At 38.9% G+C, this 24,182-nt stretch overlaps 2 protein-coding genes across 3 annotated transcripts in view; one reads left to right on the top strand and one right to left on the bottom strand.

Annotated features, from left to right (window-relative positions):
* The window catches only part of SCAMP1 (secretory carrier membrane protein 1), a 118,070-nt gene extending 112,835 nt beyond the window's left edge, over positions 1–5,235 (top strand). The window contains exon 9 of the mRNA XM_003920816.4: positions 4,058–5,235. Within this exon, the coding sequence (XP_003920865.1) occupies positions 4,058–4,222 (165 nt within the window). The 3' untranslated portion in view covers positions 4,223–5,235. The remainder of the gene's footprint in view (positions 1–4,057) is intronic.
* Positions 5,236–13,781: 8,546 nt separating this feature from the next.
* The window catches only part of LHFPL2 (LHFPL tetraspan subfamily member 2), a 149,452-nt gene continuing 139,051 nt past the window's right edge, over positions 13,782–24,182 (bottom strand). For both annotated transcript variants that reach the window (XM_039460410.2, XM_074384426.1), the window contains exon 4: positions 13,782–17,738. In XM_039460410.2, the coding sequence (XP_039316344.1) occupies positions 17,482–17,738 (257 nt within the window). In that variant the 3' untranslated portion in view covers positions 13,782–17,481. The remainder of the gene's footprint in view (positions 17,739–24,182) is intronic.

Genomic DNA, 24,182 nt, shown 5'->3' with positions numbered 1-24,182 from the left:
ATTGTGTTTATCTGTTGATGGGCACTTGATATTTTCCCACCTTTTGGCTATTTTGAATAGTGTTGCTGTGAACATTAGGTGTACAGGTATCTTTTTGAATCTTTGCTTTCACTTCTCTTGTGTATGTGTATACCCAGGGGTGGAATTGCTATGTAGTCTTATGTAATTCTATGTTTAGCTTTTTGAGGAGCCTCCAAACTCTTTTTTGCAAGGACTGTATCAATTTACATTCCCACCAGTACTTTCTCTACATTCTTGCTAGCACTTGTGGTTTTCCATTTTTCTCATTCCAGCCATCCTAGCAGGTGTGAAGTAGTATGTCTACTTTTAAAACATGTAACCTCTGAGGTGACTGCAAACTAAGCATTTTACTTTGTAACACAAGTATAGTCTCCTTAAGCCATACTGCACTTACTTAGTACCTTAAAAAAATTATTAATGAGGACAATTTTGGAACATTTAATCCCTAGCAGGTAGACAAATAATTATTCAGTGGCTTCTACTGCAGATTACCAAGCTGTGTCTTTTAGGGGATATAACAGTGATTGCCCTTAGGCAAGTAAAAGCATGTGGGATATAATATAGCATGGACATAAACCCTGTAAAAGAAGAAGTATAACATACATGGATATCCATGTACCATGCTGGTTTGCTGCACCCATCAACCCGTCATCTACATTAGGTTATTTCTCCTAATGCTATCACTGCCTTTGTCCCCCATCCCCAAGTTGTTTAATTTTAATTTTAATTTTTATTTATTTTTTTATTTTATTGCATTTTAGATTTTGGGGTACATGTGAAGAACATGCAAGATTGTTGCATAGGTACACATGTGGCAGTGTGATTCGCTGCCTTCATCCCCATCACCTATATTTTGGCATTTCTCCCCATGCTATCTCTCCCCAACTCCCCACCCCCTGCTGTCCCTCCCCTATTTCCCCCCAACAGACCTGTTTAATTTTTTAAAAAAATTTTAGTACTTAGTGTCAAAACCTTGTTCCTGATACCAGGAGTGTGAATTATCAATAGATACCAATCTGAAACCCTAGAGGGAAGTAATAAGCTTTTAAATATATTGATCCTTATGATTAGCCTATCATCTTTTATGGGGCCCTGAAATCAGCACTTCAGCCTTTTCACATGAATATAATGGATTTAGTACAGTATTTGAGCATTGTGCACTGTATCTATATGTGGTCTTTTCCCTCTAGGTGGCTCTCTGGGTCTATATAGATACAAACTCTTGAGAAATGTGTGCTATTCCTACCTTTATTTTGCTTCTATGTTCTGTGGGACTGTGAATTACATTTTAGTACACTGTGAAGCCCATGAACACATAGTATCAGCCACTCAATACAAGTTTGAAAAAGGAAATAATAAAGCAAATAAGAATTCACATTTATGTATTACATGCTTACAAATTTGGGGGACGAGGGGAAGAGACAGATAAGTGATTTTGTAATTAATTGCATTGCTCTGATTGGGTCTAGTAAGTAAAGAAGGTTGATAAGATTTCTATAATACATTTCATTTTTCTAGGATCCAATCATTTGTATTCACTGAGATAAGTGTCTAGAACACAGGAGTAGTAATTTATCTGTATCTTTAATTTTCCATAGAAAACTTGATTTTCAAAGGGAATAAAAATAATTACTTTTATACTTACGATAATGCTAAGGTACTAGGGGAAAGGAATATTTGGGTTTACCAGTGTATGTTCTTGTCAGTGCTCTCTTTCTCTTCCTAACCATTTGACACTTTGATCTGTAGTAATAGGGTGTTTGCTTTTACCACTATATCAGAAGCACTTGGGCTGTCTGGGTTATTTTTATCTTGTACCCTGATAGTTTTTCATGTGTTAAGATTTCTTGATAGCTTTTCATGTGTTAACATGCTTCTCTTGGCATCAGTGAGAAGTATCTGGTTCTTTCTTTCCCAGTCATTTCTCCTTCTTGTGGATGCCTCTTAAATAGTGTCTTTTTATTTCAGTTTTTATTTTAGATTCAGGGAATACATGTGCAGGTTTGTTACAAGGGTATATTATGTGATGCTGAGGTTTGGGGTATAGTTGAGCCTGTCATCCAGGTAGTGAGCATAGTATCCAATAGGTAGTTTTTCAGTTCTTCTCCCCCTCCTATCCCCTACCTTGTAAGTCCCCAATGCCCATTGTTGTAGTCTTTATGTCCATGTGTACCCAGTGTTTAACTCCCACTTATAAGTGAGACCATATGATACTTGGTTTTCTGTTTCTGCATTAATTAGGTTATATACTTGATTTTATTCTCTTTCTACTCTGGGTTCTCCATGGACAATTTCATAAATGCCAAGTTTCAGCTACCATTTATATATTGTTTTAGTCCCTTTGGGCTGCTATAACAAAAATACCATAGATTGGGTGGCTTAAGTGACAAATGATTTCTCACAGTTCTAGAGGCTGGGAGGTCCAAGATCAAGGCACTGACAAATTCAGTGTCTGGTGGGGGCCAACTTCCTGGTTCATAGACAGTTTCTGTGTCCTTATGTGATGGAAGGTTGTCGGAGAGCTCTCTGGAGTCTCTCTCTCATTAAAAAAAAAAAAAAAAGTGAACGTTTTTAGAGATGAGGTCCTGGTATATTGCCCAGGTTGGAGTGCAAGGCTGTTTGCAGGGGCAGTCACAGTTTACTGCAGCCTCCAACTCCTGCCCTCAAGTGACTGGGACTATAGGTGTATGCCACCACACTGGGCCTTGGGGTCTCTTTTATAAGGGCATTTATTCTGTTAATGAAGGCTTCACCTTGATGGCAAAATCACCCCTGCAAAGGCCCTCCTGCTAATACCATCGTATTGGTGGTTGGGATTTTAACGTAAGAATTTTGGGGGGAACACAGACATTCAGTCCATAACATACGTCATTGGTTTTGACGTCCAGGTCTTTAGCCCATTCCTCTCCTGAGCTTTAAACCAAATCTTCACCTGCCTGCTGTGGCAGGCCTCCAGTAGGTTGTCAGTTGACTTGGAATGAATGGACAGATTTTTAGAACTTACCATCTCCCTTCTCCCCAAACTAGCTTATCCTCTCTTCTCTGTCTTCTTGAAACTACTCCCAAAATGCAAGTTTGAGAGTCTTTGACTCACTCTCCTTTTTCTCACTCCACCGTTGCCAGTTCCTATCCAGGTTTGGAAAAAAGGACTAACTAGGTTGCCTTGGCCCCTTCCCTAAGCCTGCTTTGATTGCATTTCAGTCAAGCTTCTGATTTAGATCCAGTCACAGTGCAGTATAATTACCAGTTCACTTATCTTTCTCTCTCCACTCTGCAAAGTTTGTGGGCATATAATTAATAAATGCTTGTTATTTCCTTCTTCAAATTTGTGTTAAAGTAAGTGGCTGATGTTGTGTATTGATGGACTCATAGTTTGATTATGCAGATTAAGACATACACTGATAGAAAATTTTTGAACCCTATTCCTGAAAATAAACCCCAATACTTGAGTAATGAATCAGTATGGAAAAACAATTCCCAGAAATGTTTCTTTGTGCATTCTTTAGGACTCGACCATACACAAAAAGTTAAGTTGTATGTGCATAGCTGCAGTATGTTGAAGGACGTAAGTGGTGCTTGGTAGATTAAATGATAAAATGATCTTATTTGATTATAACAGGGCCTGTGGTGTATATGTAGCTAAAATAGAAATAGATAAGGTATTGTTCTGTCTGAATAGTCTGGGATAATAAATTAATGTATTAAATTGTTTCTTGTTATTATGTTTAAACCATTCCATTGTAATGCTGTAATAATTTCACGTGACTAATTGGGTGTAGAAGAAAATACAACTGTTGCAGTTGGCTAAGAAGTTCTTTATTTTTGGTTTGAATTACATAATTATCTCTTCTGCTTGGAGAAGAAAAGAAAAACCTGTATTAAAAAATGTTTAAATGCAATAGCTAGTGTTCTTGATCTTAGGAATCATGACTGCAATCTAGTCCTTTTATGTTTGATCAATGTTGAGATTAGGAGCTGCTTGGTATGAATGTGTAGGTTGCTACTTACCTTCTTCCACTTTTTTGTGCCTCTGTAGGTACATGGACTATATCGCACAACAGGTGCTAGCTTTGAGAAGGCCCAACAAGAGTTTGCAACAGGTGTGATGTCCAACAAAACTGTCCAGACTGCAGCTGCGAATGCAGCTTCAACTGCAGCAACTAGTGCAGCTCAGAATGCTTTCAAGGGTAACCAAATTTAAGAATCTTCAAACAATACACTGTTACCTTTTGACTGTACTTTTTTCTCCAGTTACTGTATTCTACAAATATTTTTATGTTCAAAACACACAGTACAGACAGCATGGATATTTCCTGTTCACTTGTGCATGGGCTAAAACCAGGAAAACTTCCTTGTCTTATTACTTTACCTAATAGTTTCTTAATATTTCAGTGCCCCTTGCAGAAAAATATATGACTTGCTAAATATTCTCCATATTTTTTGGGGGATGACATGTTCAGTGAATTATTTCAGTGGTGACCTACTGAAATTAATAATGGTACTTATGATTAAAATGCATTTAATACTAACTGCAGTAGTTCTTTCAAGAATCTTTAGAGATAAGGATTGCACATTGGAAAAGTAAAGCTATGTTTTATTCCTTTTCCCTATTTATATTGAAACAAATAGGCCAGCAGAGACTTAGGGATTTTAAATTGGCTTGCTTTTTAGCTGTTTCAGTCACCAGTGAAGAGCCTATGTGCATTTTGTGGTAGATAATGTAAAATTTATCATCTTTTTCTTTTCTTTTTTTTGGAGTAGTTGATATTTTGATAACAATCTCTGATTTGCATGGGCGCCACATTTCTGATATTAAAAGAATTAGTATTTTGGCTTCTGTACTGCTATGGTTGTAGGATTCAGGGGTTAATGGAATCACAGATGTGATTCTCTGTAAGAGTTTCTTTTAAATAAAAAGTTTGGGGGTGCAATATAAGAATTTAATATAATATGCAGTGCATTATCCAAAAGAGAAGGTAGTTAATGCAATAGAATGTAGCGGTAATAATTTTTTTTTAAATATTCAGTATTCATATAGTAACATTTTGCTATATGAAAAACTTTGGTATATTCTGTGCTTACAGCTAAGATTGTGTCTGGCAGTTCTTATTTGGGGATATGTGTGTGTGTGATTTTTAACAGAGGTATTAAAGGCTAGCCTAACCCTTGTCTAAAAATAATGTACAGTATTTAAGGGATTTTTCTTTTAGTTTTTCATCTCCAGTCTCATTAAAAACAAAAAGGCCCTGGCATTTTTTTTATATACTTGAATCCCTAAATGCACCTGTTTGAGACAGACTGAATACATCTAAAATTTCCAGTAATAGAAAAAAAAATTTGAGTTGCACCAAGCAAGAAAATTATAAATACAATTAAATGCATTATGATAATCATGTTAAAATTGTTACTGTGCAGCACAGAACTTCATTCTTACAGTATTCTTGGGTTAAACTTTGAATCAATTTTAATACTGATTAAATGACTCAAAGACATTTGTAAGTCATGCTACCGTGTTTTGAAAGCCTTTAGCTAATTTAATTGCAGAATGATAGGTAGTGATTATTCGATTAGATTTTAAGTAAGGATTGTGATGTTGAAGGCTGGAAATTCATATTTTTAAAAAAATCAGATAGGCATAAATAGTTAACTCACTTTCATTCTCCCCAAATCTGGAGTTACAGAAGAAGTTTTATGCTAGAGGTGGAATGCCTAGTTCTCACTATCCATGAAGCAGCGTTGCGTGTTACTAGGTAACGTAGATCCATCCAGATGGTGTTTACATTTGATTTATTTGGGACCCTATTGACATTAGGTGTACTTGGAAGACATTTCTTTTATTCTTCAGGGTATGAATTTAAAGCTGTTTTTGTAAATATTTCTAATCAGAGATGATTTCTACCTGCATTCTCAATCAACTTAGCCAGTTTGTTTTTCAGAACCTGTAGTCTTAACTGGAATTCTGTTTTATCAGTGTGCTTTATAGAGTGTAGATTTTGCATACATTCAAAACGTTAACCATAAAATACAGCAAGAGCACTTATATTCACCATTAACTTATATCCCAAGTCCATTTTTTTCTATACACTACAAACAAAAGGTCAATTAGAGACTTTTGAAAAATGCTGAAATACTTTCCTTCAGAATTGGAATGTTTCTATTATGTAGAAATCTCCAAAGGTAGCATTATTAAATAGCAAAGAATAATTAGAACCCACGGTGTCTTTTTTGGTGTGAATGGGAAAAATGTTTTAAAATTCAGTTATTTAATACAAGTTTGAGAGAGAAAATTGTTTTTTTAAAAATACATGTGCATTGAAATGATGGCAATGCTTATAGTCTGATCAAGTATGAACGGAGCTTTAAATTCTTCCATTTACTTTTCTCTCTCAGTAAATTGTTAAATTTTCATTCGGCAAAGGATTGGCGTTTGTTAATGTTTCATATTTAATACTAAAATCACAGTCATGAAATCATAGTCATAAAATGGTCTTCACATAGTAGTCATCTGTGTCATTTTTCAGTTTATAATATTCTGGCTGTTTTATTTTAAACTAAAGCTTGAACACTGGGAAATCATTGCTCAGTGATCTGTAATTTGGGACTTGGATTATTTATCTTGAGATGTTTGTATATTTTGTCAGTAACTAATATCTCGCTGCCATCATGGCGACTGTCATGGTTCTACAGAAACGCCCTCCGTGTGTCCCTCTAATGTTGCATGTTTCAGTGGGTTGGAAGTTTTGTATATTTATTGTATTAACACAGAGTGTCATAAAATAAAATGCTGTTTACTGGATGTTTGTTTGTATAATTTTGAACACTATAATAGCAATTGAAAGACAGACATTGTTAAAGGTTTGATGTATATAGAAATTCCATGTTTGATTTTTAAAAATCTGTGTATAAGTCTGTCATGTGCTAAACAAAATAATATCAAAGACTTAGTTAAAAACTCTAAGCAACATAAAATGACAGTTTTTCTGTTGCATTAGACCTTTACAGGTATTAGAACATGAGCTTCATTCGTATTAAATATTTTGACCCCTTTAAGGTCAAATTACAGATAATCTAGAAGTTAGATTAAAAATGAAAAACCTATTCATGGCTCAGATTTTTCATTGTGGATTAAAAATGAGTGTCTCTGTACTAGTATTGTATTTATTCAATTGAACTTGTATTCTGATTTCTAATCTTGCTACCTACTGCTGTTCTATGCACTGATGAAAGTACGTATTTGTGTTTTATTGGATTTTCACTTGGTTAGCTAAATAATATGTAAAAATACAATCTAAAATAATGTTCATGGTGAATCTTATTTTGAGAAATACATGTTAAAAAAGGAACAGTATTCTTTATTTTCTGGGTGTTATATTTTAAAGTGAGTTTGAATTTTTATACCTAATTTACTAGAAAAATATTCTATAGTTCTTAAGATAATGTATTGTTTGCATTTAAGGGGATTTATGTTAGGTTAATTAGTTGTTTCTGTAAATCATTTGTAATAGCATAATGCTTTTTACTCATTACTGTATCTTTTTCTGAAAACACTGTTGTTAATATCTAATTCCGTATCCTTATTGGTACAAATCTGTGTTTAGCATGACTGTTTATATACAGAATTTGTTACATTGTGAGCATTTTTCCCTGCTTATGTATACCTTAGAATTATCATGGCTGACATACACCATTTTACTATATCTCCTTTCATTTTTTTCCTTAAGGAAAATTTTTAGAGGAGTTTGTTCATTTCATGTAATTAAGCCCTTTAGAGGTGAAATTAGAGTGGTTAATTTAAAAATAATTGAGGATGGTTAGAAATAGAAAACACCTTACTCTGATACATTTTAAAGTACAATAGTATACATTTATTTAGAGTAGAATAATATGTTTAAAATATGAGTTTTAAATACTTTTTTATTAATCTAAAAAGTTTTAGCTCACTTATTAAGTATTAGAGAAAGTGAAGTATTTTGGCTAGACTTTTAGTGCACATTTTATAAAGCAGCATGCCTGTAATATTGGTGGGTATTTTTAAATTTTTAGGGCTTTATTACAGTATGTAGAGAGCTAGAAATAAATCTCTAGAAACTTTCTAAGCCAGATATTGTCACTAATCTATCTTACATTAGCAGATATCTCTTATTTGAAGAATGTAGGAAAATCTCTTCTCCAGTTTTCTCACCCCTCCTGTGGGTTTTATATTTACGATTTAATTTTGGAGCTTGGGTCAAGCATTTAATGTATAGAATTTTCATTAATGTTGGCCAGGTTTCAAATGGCAAAGGAACATGGGAACCATCATGTGGCAATGCAGTGAGTGTTAAACTTTGTGTTTGTCCAAATACGAATTTATTTTTTTATTTTATTTTATTTTTTTTTTGAGACGGAGTTTTTGCTCTTGTTACCCAGGCTGGAGTGCAATGGCACGATCTCAGCTCACCGCAACCTCTGCCTCCTGGATTCAGGCAGTTCTCCTGCCTCAGCCTTCCGAGTAGCTGGGATTACAGGCACGTGCCACCATGCCCAGCTAATTTTTTGTATTTTTAGTAGAGACGGGGTTTCATCATGTTGACCAGGATGGTCTCGATCTCTTGACCTCGTGATCCACCTGCCTCAGCCTCCCAAAGTGCTGGGATTACAGGCTTGAGCCACCGCTCCCGGCCATGAATTTATTTTTTGGTTCATATCTTTCTGGGCTTGACATGGCTGATGGTATAGCTGAAACCCTCCTAACACTAAAAGTCATTTTAATCTTTTCTCTACTAGGAGCAGAAAGTAGTTAATCACCCACCTCGTAATGTAAGATTACTCTAAATATTATCTTCCATATGTTAAAACAGTTCTAGTTTGTAGAATCGTACCATGCAAGTTTTATTTTTAAACTCTAGTTATTTTCAGTGCGTACTTAAATGTAATTCAGAATTCCTCCACAACTTTTAATATTTTCTGTGCCAGTGATTCCCAAGATAAATCATGGTCGTAGTAGTTGTTACTGTTGGCAATTTGCAGTAGTATTCAGATATTTTGAGGATGGGGAAAACACCAAAAATCAGTGTCTTTTTATCTGGTGATCACAGTGGTATCTACAGTATTCCAGTCTCCTACACACAAACTGAACCCACTGGGCATATGCATCCGTCACACTTTCCTTTTCTAGTATAAAAGCAATACATACGTGTCGTAGAGCAATTAAAAATTCAGAAAGTGATAAATGAGAAAATAAAAATAAATCCTTCATTGTGTCATCTTGGGGTACCTCTGCTAATATTTTATTGTCTTCCATTCTTTTTCTATGCATATATATTTTGTAGAGTTAAGAGATATAAGCAATGTGGATTTTTAAAAACCTTATTTTCCTGTCACTTAGCTTTATGTCATAATGGTATGATAGTTTAGTTTTTAAAATTAACTTTTTTAATTTATAAAATTAATATACATTTCAGCATAAATTATTGAAAATATTTATAAGCAAAAGAAATGAAAATTCTCATTTTACACCCATGAATAACTGCTATTAAAATCTGGTTTACATCTTTCTATTAATTTTTCTAGGAAAACAACTTCTTAATAAAAAATGAGATGACTCTGTACATCCTTGTACATCCTTTAGGGATGTTTACCTAATACTCAAAAGCCCCATTTCTTTGGATCCTTAAAGTCCACATTGGTACTGGATGTCATCTGGCCATAGTGGACTCATTCCTGGCCAATCAGTTTTTTTATTCTGAATGTACATATGTCTAGAACTCGACTGTTCCAGAATTGGAACATAAGAGGTAGCCATATTCTGCCATGAGGAAGGAATCACCAGGAAAGCTGGTCTGCAATGAAAATGAAGAATGAAACAGACATAGCAGGAGATATAAAATGAATGACACAGTAAAGATCTTAGTGTCTTTCCTTTTCCTTTAAGGGGCCCTACTGCTCACCCTTATCCCATTATCTTCATAATCTTACCTACTGCCTTTTCTCCCTCAGCTATCTTGAATTGGTTTCTTGTTACTTTTAACTGGAGGGTCTTAACTAACACAATGGTTAATCTTTTTTCAGTTACGATAAAATATGTATTGAAGATTTGACAATCTCTGAATATATTTCTTTAACATTTAGTATAGCTATCTAGCTACCATCATATGTATGTATCACAAAGTCTTGTTATTCTTTTGGGTTCTGATTTTCAGGGTTTTAAAATTACAAATTATCAAGGAATATATTGCTAAATTTGGGAACTCGGGCCTTTGTTTTTTTCTTTAGAACAGCTTCCTGAGTTAAAGGTTATGCATACTTTTTAAAGCACCTTTCATGTACTTTGCCAAATTACTCTCCAGAAAAATTTTACCCATATGTAACTCCATCAGTAATGTTCAGAAGGGCCTCTTTCTTCACACCTTCGGCCAGCATTGGATGTTCCTTTCCTAAAAAGTATTTTATCCCAGTATGTTTTAACAAATCAGGAAGTTTCTTTTCTGGGCATTCCAGTTTCACGTGGCTTATGGACTTTCCCAATGCTATGGGGTTTGTTTGTTTCCTTTTGTTTTTGCTAAATAGGAGTAACTGAATACCCTGCGTCCACTGAGAAATCTTCTGCTCCCTGAAAGCTCTAAGGTAAAGATAATTAGCTGAATGCTCTGTTACAACAGGATGGAAAAAGGGATGGTGACCTCAGGTAGCCGATCCACTGAGTCTCTCCAGGTAAAATTACATTGGTTTTGACATGTTATGTTACCTTTCATAGAATGTACTTTAAAAATATTAGTCTGGGTGGACAGTATTGTTAGTTTTTTTAAAATAGTAATTTATTGTGGGCTTAACTATATATAGACCAGTGTTCTGTACTAAATGCTTTATATACATCACTTAATCTTCATACCATGTTTGTGATACAATTTCTGTTGTTGGCTCTGTTTTTGTAGAGTTCTAGGAAATTATCCCAAGGTCACTCACTGAGTGGTGGTGGTGAAGGGCTGGAGAGGGATGATGAGAACAGTCAGGTCTCCTGACTCCTGCCAAGTGTGGGGCTGCCTCTGCCCCACCATGCCATCTCATTCCAGTCGTGTTCCCTTTCATCCTTCCACATTCCCAGTAATTCATGTCCATCTTTTACGAACAATGGCTACTAGAAAAAAAATGAGCAAAACAAATTTTTATATGTATTTTTCGAAGTCTCCAGACCAAATGCTAACTCTGCCATCTAAAGGTGAGTACCTGCTGCCTGTTCTTCAGCAGTGTAAATTTACTAAAGGGTCTTTGGCGTTTGTGTGTTTGGAGAAACTTTAGTTGAGGACAAATCCTTATTACTAGGTTAAATATGCTTCTTGTGTGATTATAATAGTTGCCTACCCTGGATGAGAGAATATTTATATTAAGAAAACAATAAAAAGTGTCATAGCCTATCATTTATTTCCCCACTGTCATATACTTAATAAATTTCTTGTGTCTGTTTTCAGGATTGAGCTAAATCATGATTCATAAATTGAGACATATGGTGTCATCTTCAAAATTATGAAAAATCACTAGGTGTTTTCTCTGAAAGGGAGGAAGAATCAGTGTTTTCATTAGTTGTGATGGTGAGGCCTTTTGGAGTTATATTTGGAAATTATTCCAAGTGTTTATACAGAGGTATTGGTGCTGCCCAGGAGTTTGCATTGGCCGCCTTCCTACTTTGTGCATTCCCGGTAGAAGGAAACAACGTAGCAGTTTGAGGGGGTTGCCTTTGGTGTCAAATGCATATGAGCTTTGGCTTTGCTGCTTATTAGCATTCTAACCTGGAACACATTATTTAACCTCAAGTTATTTGACAGTTATCTACAAAATGATTATAGTAATAGTTTCTATCTCATAGGGCTTTGATGAATAAGTGAATTTTACGAAGTGCTTAGCATAGTATCTGCCCATAGAAATTGTACAATAACTAAGGATACGTACCGTCTCTCAGGTGTATTGATGACTCCCAAATCTCTCTCACCCAGTCTTCTCTCCCTAGTATAGTCCCAGCTGCACACAGGACTCCTACACTGGCAGCCTAAGCTGAACCTCCCCACCTTCTGGAGTCTTCATCTTGGTGATCACATCACTGTCCACCAAGTGTCTAAATACCTGGCTGTCATCCTAGACTCTTTCCTTTCTTTCCCCTCCATTTCTGATCAGTCACCTGCCCATTCTTTTTCGCTAACATAGAATTCATCCCATTGACTGTCTTTTACCATCACTGCCTTAATTCAGGCTTTTGTCTCTTGTGAATAAAATCATAGTCGTTTCCCCTAAATATAGGCATTTTCTGGACTGCATGTAGGTGTTCAATTTTTCAGGATGTTGGGCTATAAAAAGCTAAAAAGCTGCTAATAGTTGTGCTATTTGATTGATGTTTCTTTCCCATGTGGTTTTGGTTTCATTGCTTCCTCTTTTTGTGTGCTTTTATCTGTATCCTGTGTACCTTGGTAAAATTAGCAGTTCATGTCTCCAAGACTTATCTTGCACAACTGTTGAGGGTAAGGAGAGGACGTTTTGAGGAAGATAGTAGTAGGAACAGCAGTGGGTTGGCTCTGCCAAGTGACTCAGCTGCTTGTGAGGGCCTCTGATATAAAGTTATTGGTTCTTACTGCTTTGAAGGGTAAAGTTTACTTTGATGCCCTACCTTTCATTGTTTGAGGGTTGAAAAAGATTATTTGAAACTACTGAAATAGCCACATAAAATGTCCCCATTAGTAAAGACTGTTCTATGTGGTTGTTTGGTTAAGCAAAGACTTGAAGGGGGTGTAGGTGTAATGTGAATGCAGCATGTTCCAGAAAGATCAGTGTGGAAAGTGGACCCAGTAGCAGAATTGATAGGTAACAACTAAGGATGGGAAGCACGTGGGAGGATTCTCTAGCCTCCGCTGAAATTTGAGCCAGGGTCCATTCTCTGTGGATTAACTTTTGGGAAATGTAGTAACAGCTGAAAAGGCAATGGAAATTTTCTAATTTTTCTTGGGTTATTCAAATGATGATTATTTGGAAAACTCTGTGTGGTTTTTTTAAACTGATATGGGTAACTTTGTCAGTTTTTATTTTTATTAGAAACCAATATATGAATGTAATTTCAACTATCATAGGCCCTAGATCAGGTGAAGAAACTGCCATTTTTGTTTGTTGTATGAAATTACAAATGCTTCATGGGATACAGAGAGATGAAAAAGTTGAGAAGGGTATTTATTGTCATTTTTGAGTTTATAAATTAGAATTCCACCTCTTCTGGATGAGGCTTTTTATGGCCAGGATTACCTTCAGGAAATACGGATGTGGAATGGCACAATATCATTGGCTTTCATTTTTAGGGTTTTTGTTGGAAGAGGAGGAGGATGTACCATTCAGTTAACTTTGTCATTGTTACATATTTATGTTTGAAAAGCCCTTTTTAATACTTTGGAGCATTTTCATATTTTGTAGGTTTACTTTAAAATTAAGATGTGTTTATAATACTTGAGAGGTTTTTTCCTACTTAAAATTGTGTTGGTGATTCTTCAAGGAAGAAATACATACTTGATGTTAAAAATAACCCAGGGTAGGGACATATATGTTACTAATGAATTCAGTAGTTTAAAATACGTGAATATCTTTTTTAATAGGCCCTGAATGGTTTTCTTATACAGAATATCTTTTTTCCATTTATCAATATTACATGTAAGTTAGTGTTTAAAATAAATGTTGACTGATAGGTGTTTTCTTGATAGATTATACACCTCATATTGAAGCCAGTATACTCAGACTTGAAAGAATAAGAATGAATTTGCAAAATCTGGTTTAATTAAGATCTGGGGAGGGGAGCACATTGTGAAAATACATATGCATAGAAACCAAATCAATGCTAGACAAACAATGTATTCGTTTACAATATAATAGGATAATTACAAGTTTGAAGGCTCAAATTGAGTCCATCAGCTGTAAATACAATTTTATATTTGGCTCAAGTGGCTGTTGAATATCAAGTGGTGCTGAGTTCCTCCAAAGCACCTAATGACCCCCCAGCCTTGGAATGAGTTTCACCACAGTCTCAGAAGAAATCCCAGTCATGCCTTTAACTCTTTTGGCCCTTGGGAATCATTGCAACCCAAATACAAACGCCGGCCAGGGATTTCAGTGGCCACAAGTTATTGCACAGAGAGGTCTGTTCTAATTCAGACTCTTACAGCTATGGAGGTGTGAGATTAGCCCTTAAACAGTGGTCTAGCATCAGCATGGTCTATAAAAGCATGTTAAGAAATAGCTCCTCAGTGATTATGTACCAGCTACTAATTATCTTACTAGGAGAAAAGGCAACAGGGCAGCTTCACATTTCACATGAAAGACTAGCATTAACTGGGCCTGGCTTGTTGGCTTAACTTTGACATATAACTCTAGTGATTATAGACCCAGGAGAAAATGATTTCATACCAGTCTTTTCTTCACATAAGATTTGTGTAGCATTAAAATTATGGGTTACTGAATAAGCCATGAAGGCAAAAATGTGGAACTCTCCTTTGCCAAAACAGAAATGTCCCTGTTTTGACTCCTGTCCAGTTTCCAAAACAACAAAGCATACATACACCTTTGTTATTGCACATCGTTCACACAAAACTTGTGTATGTATAATATACATATATATTTTTAAATACGCTACACATAAAGACTATGGCACTTTACAGAATACATGTTTAACAAGGATCATTACACCACAGATGTTTGAAAACCATTAAAAAACCCTTACACAATTAATGCAACATTGTTTGAATTATTAGCACACAGGTTTAAAGAATCCGCAGAATCCAAGGCAAATATTTCTGCCTCAGAGCTCATTGAGAAGCCCAGCCCGTCCCATCATGAAACTTTCTTTAAGCACAAATTCAGGCAAAATAAATAAGACTATCGTGGTAGTAATAATGGCCCTATTGGTTAGAAAAATAAGTGTGGGTCAACAATCTATTTTTAACACTTCTTTTTAGCATATCCCTCATACCCAGTGGTTTTTAAACAGCTGTGTGGAAGAGTATGTTCTAGTCTACCATTTTAGATGGTCCTTTCATCCCAAAGCCTGGCTAATGGCTTCAAGGTTTAAAGGCTTAACATTACCTTTTTACTAAGTCAGTTTAGGTAGTTTTTAGTGGTTTGGGGTTTTGTGTGTGTGCATGCCGGTGCTTTTGTCATCTGTTGTATTCAAATATATTAAACACTGTCAAGTGATTTCATTATGGCCAAGAAGTCACACTCCCTTGTGACTGTTAACAGGTTGATCTAGAGGTACACTACCGTCTTAGCCAAAGAGCAGATGATGGACATGCTTGGAGGAACCTCTGAGCTTAGGACTTAACTTGTAAGGAAACTGAGATTGTAAACCTACTGTCAGGAAAAAAAAAAAAAAGTGAGTCTTCCGATGATAAGTTCAGGGAAAAATTTTGTTTTTAATCGAGATTTGTCTGATAAAGGGATTGCTTTTAATGAAGATTATTGCCAAGGTTTGAAAAGTAGTTACTATGGTGGCATAGAGACTTGGTTAGAACATTACAAATGTACAGAGACAGGAGCTTTGTCCAGTGGCTCCTCCAGCCTTTTTCTGTGTGGTGTTAGAGATACGGTTAATGTTTCCTAGGCTGCTTTGAAGATACCCGTTTTTTTCTTCAAAATCACAGGATTTACATCTTGCTCACTTTAAATTTTGGTTCCAGAATGGGAAACTCACTAAAGCCAAGTTCCACACCTCCCACCCCTTTTGCCCTTAGCTCTTCATCTGTGAGATGAGATGGTTTCTCACATAGGCCAAACACCAGAATGCAGTAAAACTTTAGTTGTCCCATTCCATCTCTATATAATTACTTGTTCTGCACCAAGACATGGTGTTTTAGACTCACACAGCTTTAACATGATTGACTCAGGGCAAGGTTGTAAAATCTGAATCAGGGTTGTAGACTTGGTAGCACTTAACACACAATACCTTGTCCACAGAAGGTACTTAGTAATCATGATCGAAATGTTCTAAACAAAGCCCTCAAGTGAACAGATTAATGAACCCAAAGACCTACACTTTTTCTCCTTCCAGAAATCTGGCAGTTCCATCTCACTTTCTTAAAGTGCTAAGGAGTGTTTCTGTATCATCATGCAATTTTAAAGCTCCCATAATGCCAGAGTAGCTTGTTTCTGGGCTGCTATAGTCATTCTGAGATACTGTGTTCCTGAACAGTGACGCTGGTAGATTAAAAGCCCCTGGATCCTTATTCATAGTGGTATTGGATTCTTTTTGTAAACAGGTGTAGGCAGTGCTGTGACCTTGGTCTAGCTCCTCTTTCTGAATTAACTTTGTCCTCTATGCTTTACTGGAATTAAAGTCTTTGCTGCAGTTCTTCAGTTGCAGCAATTTAATGTTATTTCAGTCTGCTTTCAGGATCAACACCAGTAACCACAAAAACTTAACTCCCATAACTAGCTTCTTTTTGTTCTAGAATGCCATTCTGCTACTGTTGGGATTGGAAATACAGCTGACTACAGCATAGTTACCAAACGGGGGGGAAAGGTCTCCCCCAAGTGCCGAGATTCTGGCAAGTCCTCCCAGTGAACATCTGAATGAGCCACAGCTGGCTTGGAGACCTCAGTCCCTGGAATGAGGAAACAGAGTGAGGTTTCCTTTGGCAGTCAAAGCACAATCCTAACCTTGGGAGAAAAACATGTGATCTCCAGGAGAACCAGAGACTGGGCCAGAATTGGTGCTAGCCTGGCTCCTGGGAAGAGGAAAAATATGTCTTCACTAGCAAGATTTCTTATTTTTGTTCTCATACGATTGTATAGGTCCTTATTGTGTCTATACTCAAATTTCTAAAATCTTAGAGTGACAGTTCAGTTGATCCACCTTACCCTGGGATTCAGCCTACAGTAAGTTCCACAGCAGGACTCCACACCACCCCTGCCGACGCCTTTGGTAAGCTAAGCAAAAGACAGTATCTTGCTGTGCCCTTTAGCACACATCCTGTCCCCAGTAAGTTTATAGTTTTCTGTTCATCTCCAACTGAGACACCTTGAAAGAACTAAGAGGAAAACAAACAAAAACTCCAACCCAAAACCTCATTCTGACGGAGAGATGCTCACAAGGAAGCAGCGTTGGAGCAGAAACAGCCTGCAAATCTGGTGAATGGTCTCTTCTGCTGCCCTCATGATGTAGATTATTATCCTTCATTGAACCTGGGGGAGATGGAGTCTGACAGAACTTGGCAACTCCAGGTCAGGGATTAGATACTGTTTTCATGTTCCATTCCTTATAATGTGCACTGTAGCCCTCAAGTCCAGTAACTTTGTGTAGCTGGATGTGGCCTCTCACTGGTCCTGGTTAAGCCTGGGGCTGTGGAACGTGGCTTCGGTAGGTAAAGGTTAGTTCTCCACTTGACTCAAATGTTGAAACCAGAGATGGACTGTTTCACAAGATTACTCAAAGAAGAAAATGGCATTATTGTCTTTTCCAAACTAAAGGAGGCAGATCAGGTTTTTCCCCTCTTCAATTTCTTCCTGTACTTTGTCACTGGAGGTTGCAATTTCTGCTTGTGCCGAGAAGACAGCACAGATGAAAGTGAGGACTGTGCCCCCAATGGCGGTATAAAAGGCCCAGCCCAAGGAGCAGTCTCCAGGTTTGTAGGCAGATGCATAATGCCCACAGTAGTCTATGGCCTTCTGGCAACCCCAGCCAGCAGGGTAGAGTATCAAACCGAGGATAAGGAATAGACCTGCAGAACAAAAGAGAAAACAGATTAGAAAACCCCAGCGGTGCTACAGCTGTACAGATCTGTGTAACTGTTACTTGATTTGCTTTGGGCAAGGGCATCTGTTGTGCCATAGAAAAGTGTTAGGATTGTTTCATGCAACTAATCTGACCTGATCAAGAAAAATTACATTATTAGAACTATTTTCAGTCACTTGTTTACATGTTGGAACGTGAATCCACTAAGAATTTCTCTTCTGGAAAAGCAAATTGTTACTCTTCTTTTTCTTCTGATAGAGTCTCAGTCTGTTGCCCAGGCAGGAGTTCAGTGGAGCCGTTGTGCAGCTCACTGCAGTCTTGAACTCCTGGGCTCAAGCTATCCTCCGGCCACCGTGGAAAGAAGCCATAAGTCACCTGCAGGGTTGGTAACCTCTGCCATGGCTTGACTTGACAGAATGATGCCCTAGAAGGTAACAATTTTCATAAACTTAGAAGACATCCTCATCCCCGTGTTCTAACAGCCTCATTGTACCAAGGGGGTTAGAAGACGTGAGCATCTGCTGGCAATAGGGTCACATGATTCAACCTTTTCCGCAGAATAAAATAACATAAATTTGACTGTGGGCTCTGTGAGGGCAGGGGCTACACTTTATTACCGTGTTCCCTGTGCAAATGAAGGAAATACCAGGAAAAGTCAAGTCACAGTCTTGCTTTTCTAGCAACGTTCTGCACTGACTGTGATCAGAACAGTCACAAATTTATGTCTTAGGGAAATTTTAAAATATTGCTCTGCAATCAAATAATGAGATATCAAATACGTTTAATCAAATCCCTTAGGTGGGAAGAAAAGCATTTCCATAGTCCTGCCAGTCCCCCAGTTTGTGGAAGGCTAGATGTTGCTGAATACAGTGAGTATTTCACTTTGTCTGAAGTTGACCACATCAGTCTTTCACAGGATGGGATGCTAGGAATGGAGGAGCCAAGTCTGAACCACAGCTTTTCAGTTTGTGAAGACGCGGGACAAGGCTCCATGGTGATTTCCTAGCCTTTACCTTACCTGGCTACTGCCTCCACATCTGTCATGGTTCCTACCCTCCTTCACTACCTGCTGGCCAATGGACGGGACTCAAGCCTTCTTGTCTTTGTGGGTCAACAGCCATTTCTACAGAAAAAGGCCATTTTTCGTGCTTGAAAAGTACGAACCACAGGCTGGCTCCTATTCTGCAGAATAAATGTCTGAAGAAGTGAGTCTTAAGACAACACACTCACCTCCCCTTCACATAGGCTTCCAGATTAAACATTCAAGACTGACTAGACCTCAGCTTGCAAAGGAAATTCTAAAAACAGAAACAAAATACTGCTACCAGCAATCTGTGGAGAAGCCACCAGTGACAGAGCCAACACTCCGCACCTTTACTAAGTCGAAATCAAGCAGCTCATTTCACAGCTATGAAGTATCTGAACGTTTCTGGAGAGAGTTCACAGCAGACAAGTGACGACAGACATAAAGTACCTTCTGATCAAGGTGGGCTCCGCTTAGGGAGTTCCTGAGTGTGTCCACAGAGTGCATGCCATGTGCTTGCCTTCACAGTCCATTTATGGGTGGCCATGGCTGGGTTGGAGGAGTGGGATGCCATAGGTTTCAGAGGCTGGTGATTGTCTACAATGTGGTCACTATACACATCACCATTCCTCGAACAGCGGCCTGCTATTCACGCTGACCCCTTGGACGCCCATGCATCTGGTCATATTCTCCCTTGGTCCAATGCAAATGCTGCCTCCACAGGAAATCTATGTTACCACTTCCTGCCACAGGGTTATTCTCATTGTATTCCCACCACCTACAGACATCCCTCTTGAGCTCTTCTTTCTCGCTTTTTAAAATTTATTCAATAGCTGTTTACTGAGGGCATTACTCTCAGCCCTGCGGATACAACAGCACCCTAGTGGGACTCAGCCCCTCGAAGCAGAAAAGCTTTGGTATCTCCCATACCCAGCACACTTCCTGCTACTTTTTAGGTACTTGGTTATAGGTTAATGAGAATCGACACTAATTCTAATGAGACATCACAACTTTGCCTTAACATTCATTGATAAACCTGCTAGGTGTGTCAGCAGTTCAGATTCTGTCTTTGAAATAGCCAGCCATTGGCCCATTTAGGAACACAGCAGAAGACCATCTAACTATTAAACATCAATTCCTCTGAACATTTTTCTGAAAAAATAAACAAATCCCCCCAGCCTTTGTTGACCAGCTTAGCTCACTACCGCATAGTGCCCAATGGCTGTCCCTGTATTCCATGTGACACAGCTCAGGCAGCATTCCAGGCTTTTCACAGGGTCACCTTCACAAAGCACTGCACTACTAGAATAAAGGAAAACAATGACAGGACAGTTATTCTCATGTGAATTTTAGATCATCTGCCAGTGTTCTGCCTCCAGATGGGAAGCCTCACTGGCTTTTCCTTCTTGGTGTTTCGCTGTCTCCCCTTCACCTTTCTAAACACCAGAATGCCCAGGGCTCACTCCTTGGTCTCCTCCCTATCTACACTCCCTTCCTGATCACAGTTGGTTTCATGGCTTTAAGTACTACCTCAAGCTGAGTTTTCATTTCCAATTTTGAACTCCAGATGTGCATATCCAACTTCCTACTTGGCCTCCACTGGGATGTCTAGCAAGGCACTTGAAAATTATGTCCAAATCAGGAATCTTGATTTCTGCTCCCCACTCAAAACCTGTTCTTCACCTTGTCTGCCTCATCTCAGCAAATAAGGGTTCAATTCTTAGACACGTGCAGGTCAGAAACCTTGCCGCCATCATCTATGACTACTCCCTTTCTCAGAAATCCCACATTAACCTATCAGCACAGCCTGTGGGTCTTCATTCTAGCTGGTCCCTTTGCTTGGAATGCTTTCTCCTGACACCCGTATGGCTGACTCCTCTATCTCCTTTAAGGCTGTGGTTCAATATCCTCAGTAAATCCTACCTACCCCGACTATGTTAAACTTTCCGTCTCACTATTCCAGCACCCCCTCCCGGCCTCTCCTACCCAGGCCACACCTTTTACCGGCTCCTCTACCCTACTGCACATCACCTTTTAACATACTCTATAGTTTACTTATTTTGTTTATTGTCTGCCCCCGCCAGCTTGAATGTAAACATGAGGACAGAGAACTTGGTGCAGTTGTTCTTTGTGTCCAGCTCCCTAGATCAATGTGTGACAGGTAACAGGTGCTTAGTAAATATCCACTGATTGAATGAATGAATGAAAATAAAAGGTGATTATATTACATTTTTAAACAAAGCCACTGTAGAAAGTTCTTGACAAGTTTCTGAAATGGCTGGAGGAAAAGCTTTGGTTTGCAATTCTGGCCAACAGAACGCCAGCCACAGTTACTACTGAAACATGTGTGGACCAAACCACAGGCCTGGTCTTTTGCATAACTGCCTGCACCGAAAACCTTCCTGGTTATAGAAAATAGCTGGTTGTTAGGAAATCAGGTAGGAAAAAGTAGTCAGTTGATTAAATGTAATACACTTTCAGGTATCTAGAGACCAGCCTGAGTCTAGCCGCAGAACTCTGAAATCATTTCCAGCTTGGCCTGGCTGCGGTAAGGACAGCTGCCAAGACAGGCCGTGGCTGACCTGCGAAAGCCAGCCAGGCGCTGGCCGGGAGGGGAGCAGCATGCGGGAGAAGGGTGGGAAAGGACAGGTGAGAGAAGACAAAGGATGCACGGCGGAATGAGGTGAGCCACGGCCACTTGCGAAAGAGGCAGGGTGGTACCTAGAAGCAGTGTGAGCCTGGAGAGCGGAAACCCCCACTGCGAAGGTACCAGCACTGTGAGCAGAGGAGGCAGAACTGTTCTGCAACCCAGGAAAACACCCACTCCTCTCAGCAGCATCGCAAATCAACCTCTGGGGTGGAGGTGTGTTTTTCTGTTTCCAGTAGAGGAATAACGTGTTTAGAAGTCATGCCACCTCATCTGTGTGCTTCCTGCTCTTGTCCACCTAAGTCATCTTCCAAGCTGATAGCTGGAAGTCATTCTGGCAGCCCCTAACAGTTACTTGTAGGCCACCAAACTGCTGTTAGGTGGAGACATTTTCTTTTACGACATCCCAAGGCAAACTGTTACATTCTGAAGGCTGTGCTTTGAGGAGGGCACACGTATCAGACCACATCCAGTTGCCTAGCCACTGAATTTGCCATTAAGATATTCTTTTCCCAAAGACCACAGTGTGAACCTGCAGACTTCTCATGTGCAGGCACTCTGGAGACACTCTGCAGTACTGATCCTCAGTCGCCAAGACGAGAGACACTCTACACTTCAGAAGAAAGAGACATACACAATACAATTTAGAATGAATTTCAGGGTAAAAATAATAAAAAGTAAGTGGATAACGATCTATCTGGAAAACTATCCAGTAAAAACCAGAAGTCCTCCTGTGACATAGATGCGCTTGTCCCATTATAAAAACACAGCACTGTTCCAAGACTGGCTGGAGGCCTGAGCTGCGATTCCACTGGAAACGTGCTGACAGTGCTAAGGAGTGTTTCTATTCCTCAGTTTCTCTCTCTCCAGCCCCATCCCCATCTACAATCTGTGCCTCTTACGCAGTTCGGCAGTGTTGACCAGCTTCACGTGCCATTTCTGCTGCCCATTTCCTAAACATCACTTCTTTGGAAGAACCTTCTGGAAAGGTCTTCTATAGTAAAAATGATAGATTCCAAGTAAACATGCAGTGGAGGTGAAATTATAAACACCCTCTCCCAATTTCATAATATACATTCACAATGGCTACTTTAACTCTAGGTGGAAGTCTGTAGAGGTGATTAGAACCTTTTAATAATCATGGCTGGGCGCGGTGGCTCACGAGGTCAGGAGTTCGAGACCATCCTGGTCAACATAGTGAAACCCCGTCTCTACTAAAAATACAAAAAAATTAGCTGGGCATGATGGCGCGTGCCTGTAATCCCAGCTACTCAGGAGGCTGAGGCAGGAGACTTGCCTGAACCCAGGAGGCGGAGGTTGCGGTGAGCCGAGATCGTGCCATTGCACTCCAGCCTGGGTAACGAGTGAAACTCTGTCTCAAAAAAAAAAAAAAATCATGAAGATCACTTATACTAACAATGGCAGTAATTCACCCTTGTTGAACACTCTGTGATTGGCACTGGTTACGCACTTTAAATATAACTCACATAGTCCTGAGAGCAATCCTATGAGGCTGATACTATTAGTATCACTTGACAGATAAGGAAACTGAGGCACGGAGGGGGTAAGTAGGGTTACACAATAATGGCAGGACAGGGACTCAAATTAGAGAATTTGGCTCCAGAGTCCACTTCCTGAGCCTTCATGCTAGACTGCCGTTTTACTGCAGACCAGAGACTAACTTGCAAGACAAGGCATTTGTCCCGCTGAAGAGGGGAGATCGATAGGCACTCAAAAGCTGGCTTAGTTATATCTGTGAGGATTAGAGAGCAGGGCATAAGGAACCCTTATCAAGTGAGAAAACCACAGGAGTGCTGTGAGGGGTTATGCAGAGGGGAAGACTACCAAAATAAACCATTGCCTATTGTCAAGCAGGTTGACTCGCTAATCCTATGGCAACTCCACCCTCTCTTCCATTTGAGTTGATGCCACTTTGGAATGGCTGCCCTTGGCCCAAGCAATTTCCAGAAAGAAGTCTAGTGAACAGGTCAGAACAATGGAAGGCTCACTATGTGTGAACCTTGTGCAGAATGTGGAACACCTGTGTGAGCAGAAAACTGTGAACAAAGCAGCAAACCCACTGGACCAGAAAGGAAAAAAAAAAAAAAAAAAAGATGTAAACAAATATAATCAACCGACAGCTTAGTTTTTGCTGAGATCCTGTATGCTTGGGAACTATTTAAAAATTACAGATCCATGCAGAACAATGATGCCAGCCACAAAATGATCCACAAAGAAAACACATGCAAAAAAGCCATCTGTAGCTAATTAGACAGAATCAGGTCATGAGCATCTCAATCCCAAATCCCTCCTGCAATAGGTCAGGCCACTGTTCAGCCATCACACCTTCTCCAAGTAGCCTTTCTCAATTCATAGAACAGAGCTGATGATCTTTGTCTTTCCTGACTGCCTTCTGTCCCTGAATCCTTGTACCACTATCCGTAATACAGTGGGTGTTAAACCCACGTCAGTGACAGATCTGCTTATTCTTATGTCTACGTGCAGGGGAAGCTGCTCTTAATCTCGGGCATCTGGCTCTGGTGAAATCTTGCTTATAAAAACTGTAAACAGCAGAGGGTGGGAGGGGGGAGGCAGGATCTCTTCCTCCTACCCAAGAAGAGTTCTGATTCTGTGCCCTACAAGCCCAAATGAAATTGGCAAAGTACTCAAGCCTGCATGTCTTCCTCAAATGCCGGATGGGCCACTATCTTCAGTTAGCCATTCAGAGTCTAGGGCACTTAAACAGTATTTATAAATAA

The sequence above is a fragment of the Saimiri boliviensis genome, chromosome 1 (genome assembly GCF_048565385.1).
Source record: "Saimiri boliviensis isolate mSaiBol1 chromosome 1, mSaiBol1.pri, whole genome shotgun sequence".
Classification (NCBI taxonomy): domain Eukaryota; kingdom Metazoa; phylum Chordata; class Mammalia; order Primates; family Cebidae; genus Saimiri; species Saimiri boliviensis.
This window is presented reverse-complemented; position numbering and strand designations above follow the sequence as displayed.